Source organism: Panicum virgatum, chromosome 5K, assembly GCF_016808335.1.
Source record: "Panicum virgatum strain AP13 chromosome 5K, P.virgatum_v5, whole genome shotgun sequence".
Classification (NCBI taxonomy): domain Eukaryota; kingdom Viridiplantae; phylum Streptophyta; class Magnoliopsida; order Poales; family Poaceae; genus Panicum; species Panicum virgatum.
Genome location: NC_053140.1, coordinates 12297648 through 12302576, shown reverse-complemented (window position 1 = coordinate 12302576; position 4929 = coordinate 12297648). Strand labels below are relative to the sequence as shown.

Here is a 4929-nt window from a genome sequence, read left to right as displayed (position 1 = left end):
GCCAACGGCCCCGGACCCGCTCCCCGCTATAGGGTGGGTCCGGAGACGCCACGTGTCCCTGAGGAAGGGAAGCTCCGAGCCAACAGCCGAGGCCCCGGACCCCCCATGGGGGTCCGGGACCTCCCGCATCCATCCGGACCTCCCACGCGTGTGGAACCAACATACCGCCGGAGGGGTCCGGAGCCGCCACGTGACCCGCAGACGCGGGCACGGGCGCGGGTCTTCCGCTGGAGGGCTCGCCCACCCACCGCATTCAATGCAGGTGGTTGAGGTGTGCTCTGCCGCCACGGCTCGCAGGGCAGCATTTGTCAGTCCTCACTGTAGACTGCATATTACCGAGGTACACAGTGCAGCCGCCTGCGCCGCATCCGCGCAGAGCCCGTCTGCCGCATTAATTGGATACGACGGCATGACACTTTTCCATCATGCCGCCTACGCCGCAAGCTACACGGCCGTTCGGCTACGTTACAGGCGACGCCGCACGCTACACCCTGACGCCGTTTCGACAAGACAGAGCAAAGCATGCCGGTCGGGAGATTCCCACGGACAAACCAGCTAAATCCGGGGATGAGATCTCCTTCGCTTGCAACGTCATAATGTATGAACAGTACGTTATTTTGTACTGCATCGTTGGGCCCATCTGTCGGGGACCCAACGGCCATGTACGCGCCTCCCTTGAGATATAAAAGGGAGGCGCTCGCTGTACACACTCAAGCACACACGGACGCACGCTGGACTCAGCTCCAGGCTGAGCCAGACTCAAGCAAGACAGCACACAAGTGGACGTAGGGTATTACGCTCCGGCGGCCCGAACCACTCAAAACCTGTCGTGTTCATCGTGTTCTTGAGCGAGATCGGACTAAACCTAGCTAACCCCCGAGTACTCACCCTCTGGGCTTAGGCGGGTGCATTCCGCCACCCGGCTGTGGTTTGCCACACCACGACAGACTATAAATGTTGTTTATCAGTATCCTTTTGAAAACAGCAGAGATATCCCATGTGGGATTGGAACAAAAATAACACTTTCTCTACTAAATCTGTCTATGAGGTCCTAACTAAGGAAAACTCAAGGAATCACTTTAAACACATCTGGAAGGCAAAAATGCCATATAAGATAAAGATCTTTATGTGGTTGGTTGAGAACAATGATATTCTCACAAAAGATAATCTACTTCGCAGACACTGGGTTGGGGACCCAACATGCTCATTCTGCCATGATACAGAATCCATTGAGCACCTGTTCTTTCAATGTCCAATTGCAAAAATCATTTGGGGAATAATTGGTTTATGCTTTGGTGCCAATGATATCCCTCAAAGCATCCAACAATATAAAATCTGGATAGCCAAATGGCTTCCTGGGGTAAAACCGTCTACACAAGCGGCTGTGCGGCGGTTTGTTGGGCAATCTGGAAATGCAGAAACAAAGCTTGCTTTGACAAAAAAAATATCTTAAAAGCCCAATTGAAATTATGATACATGTTTGCTCTTTCTTAAGATATTGGGCAGGTCTTTACAATGAGGTGATGCAGGAGAAGATTTTGGAAGGGGTGCAAAGCCTCCTGGCGTGCGCTCACAAGATCTTGGCGAGGCAAAATGGGGCTTCATCCACGGCAAGACTGCTTCCCGCTCCTCAAGAAGACGACTCGACACCGGACGGGGGCGACTGCTGAATGCGAAGTGATGAAGTGCTTTCTTTGCGATCTCTTGGACGCTTACTGTTTCTATGCTAAAACTCTTGGTCTGTAATAATTCCTGAGGTTACGACCTGGGATGCCTGGGTCAAACTTGTTGTGTCGAGCTGGACTGATTCAGACCTGCCCGACACTCCCCCTTCTTACCTCCCCCCTTTCCTCCTTTTCGCCTGTACTTCTTGCTCCTGATACTCTGTAAGATCGGTATTTCCGTTGATGAAATAGAAATGGGGGATGCCTCGGATAAAAAAAAAAGTTAAACCAGGCTCATTTCTCCGGATGGGCCATGCCAAAGCCTATCAGACCAAGCCACCGTCGGCCCATTTTGTGGCCACTAAACCCTAAACCCTTCCCGTTAAAAACCCCTTCCGCCGTTGCTGCCCCGCCGCCGCTGCCCACCTTTGCCACCCCCCCCCCCCCCCCCCCCCCCCCCCCCCGCCGCGAAAACCCTAGAAACTACCCAAACCACCGGGCGCGCCGCCATGTCGTCCGCCACGCCGGCCGTCGCGTCCCCCGCCTCCGAGCATTCCAAATCGAAGAAGAAGAAGCACAAGTCGAAGGACGACCCCGCCGCCGCCGCCGCGGCCGACCCGCCGTCGCTCGCCGAGGCCGAGGAGAAGACCGACGGCTACCTCATCAAGCCCCAGTCCCTGGTGCCGTCCCTCGACACCTCCACCTGGCCGCTCCTCCTGAAGAACTACGACCGCCTCAACGTCCGCACCGGCCACTACACCCCGCTCCCCTCCGGCCACTCGCCGCTCAAGCGCCCCCTCGCCGAGCACCTCCGCTACGGCGTCATCAACCTCGACAAGCCGTCGAACCCGTCCTCCCACGAGGTGGTCGCCTGGATCAAGCGCATCCTCCGCGCCGAGAAGACCGGCCACAGCGGGACGCTCGACCCCAAGGTCACCGGCAACCTCATCGTCTGCATCGACCGCGCCACGCGCCTCGTCAAGTCGCAGCAGGGCGCCGGCAAGGAGTACGTCTGCGTCGCCCGCTTCCACGCCGCCGTGCCGGACACCGCGCGCGTGGCCCGCGCGCTGGAGGTGCTCACCGGCGCGGTGTTCCAGCGTCCGCCGCTCATCTCTGCCGTCAAGCGTCAGCTCAGGGTGCGGACCATCTACGAGAGCAAGCTCCTGGAGCACGACCCCGAGCGTCATCTCGCCGTGTTCTGGATCTCCTGCGAGGCAGGTACCTATGTCCGGACTCTCTGTGTGCACCTCGGGCTGCTCCTTGGTGTTGGCGCGCATATGCAGGAACTGCGCCGTGTCAGGTCGGGGATTCTCGGGGAGCAGGACAACATGGTGACCATGCACGATGTGATGGACGCGATGTGGTCGCTTGACAACTACAAGGATGAGTCGTACTTGAGGCGTGTTGTGATGCCGCTTGAGGTACTGCTTACTAGCTACAAAAGGCTTGTGGTGAAGGACTCTGCTGTTAATGCTATATGCTATGGTGCTAAGCTTATGATCCCTGGGTTGCTCCGATTTGAGAATGATATCGAGACTGGGGAGGAGGTGGTTCTTATGACAACAAAGGGTGAGGCAATTGCTATTGGTATTGCTGAGATGGCTACTGCTGTGATGGCCACATGTGACCATGGTGCTGTTGCAAAGATCAAGAGGGTGGTGATGGACAGAGACACTTACCCGAGGAAGTGGGGGCTTGGCCCGGTGGCACTCAAGAAGAAAAAGCTGATTGCAGAGGGTCTCCTTGACAAGCATGGGAAGCCAAATGAGAAGACCCCAACTGAGTGGCTTCGGAATGTGGTGCTTCCCACTGGTGGTGATGTTTCGATTGCCAGCATTGCAGCTGCTCCTGAACCAGAGAAGGTGAAGGTGGAACCACAAGCAGCCGTGACTGAAGAGGTTAAGGAGAAGAAGAAGAAGAGGCAGAAGGATGAGGAGGACACTGATGCAGATGCCTCTGTTCCTTCAAAGAAGATCAAGGTTGACGAAGCTGCTGAGGCAGTGGAGGGAGAGAAGAGTGAGAAGAAGAAGAAGAAAAAGAAAGACAAGGGCAAATCAGGATCTGCCGAGGCTGTGGAGGTCAAGGAGGAGGTTGATGTGGCTGATGAGAAGGGCAGTGAGAAGAAAAAGAAGAAGAAGAAGAGCAAGGAAGGAAGTGATGCTGTTGATCCAGAGAGCACTCAGAATGGAGATGGTGCAGAAGCTGAGAAGAGTGAGAAGAAAAAGGAGAAGAAAAAGAAGAAGAGTCGAGATACAGAGGAGGCGCAATAGGTGTAGTTTGTGGTGACAGTCTATCTTCTCTGTCTTGAGTTGCGGGGGAAACGTGAAATCCTTTTCTTGCTTGCTTTGTATCTCTTGAAACTGCAGTGGCTGATGTACCATTCATAGGTTATTACTATTCTAGTATTTTGAACTGCTATGCCAAGTGGTGATATTTTCATTGAAACTCTCAACAATGGCTGTATTTTTGTTTCAGTTATCAGATAATGCAATGGGCTTTGTTCCCATGTTGACTTGCTGGGTACTCAGTTGATATTTTGAGCTTGCTAGTCGGTGAGCAGCCTCCTGTGATGGTCTTCCTTAGCTTAGCAAATTTGTTATTATTGGATTCCAACATACACCATACTAGGTGTAGCTTCTGATGAGGCTTTAAGATTGTAATGATATTATATCCTGAAATCTCTTCAATATTTCTATACACTCTTGGTTCTCTTGGCCCTTGAGAGGTGCATTTCTTTTTTCAGTTGAAGGTGGAAAGGGATGCTTATGGTGCTGAACTCCAGAGTCCAGACCATTGATTTGGCCATCTTCTGCCTTAATTCTCAAGATGGTCTTGTTATAATTAATAATTTCATAGTGTTTGTTGAGTTCCATTTTATAATATCAGTGTTACATCACTTGAATTCCAGTTGTTTATGAGAACCAACATTCTCACTGTTCCTTGCATCCTGGTTCATTCAGACTGTAAGTATTGGTGAATTTGTGTGTTTGAGGGTTTTGTTGAGACCTGGAATGGAAATAGTAATTTTGTTAGGTAACTTAGTTTTCATGGAATCTTTGCTTCACTTGTGTTCGGTGGTTTTTTGGGTGTGATTGTGGTGGCGTTGTGGTTTTTGCATGGGGTTTCTGTTTGATTGGAAAGAAACTAAAAGGTTTAGTGAGTTTGAACTTTCTTGGGTTCTATCTTTACGGACTGTTTTAGGGGAGATGATGGTTCCTGGTGGGACAGGGATGGATGATAGTTCTTGAAGTTGTATTTTTCAACT

At 52.2% G+C, this 4929-nt stretch overlaps 1 protein-coding gene across 1 annotated transcript; it reads left to right on the top strand.

Moving 5' to 3' along the window:
- The first annotated feature begins 2081 nt into the window (after positions 1-2081).
- Positions 2082-4187, top strand: LOC120706385 (H/ACA ribonucleoprotein complex subunit 4-like). The gene has a single exon (XM_039991015.1). The coding sequence runs from the start codon at positions 2174-2176 to the stop codon at positions 3932-3934; it is 1761 nt and encodes a 586-aa protein (XP_039846949.1). The 5' UTR covers positions 2082-2173; the 3' UTR covers positions 3935-4187.
- The last annotated feature ends 742 nt before the right edge of the window (positions 4188-4929 follow it).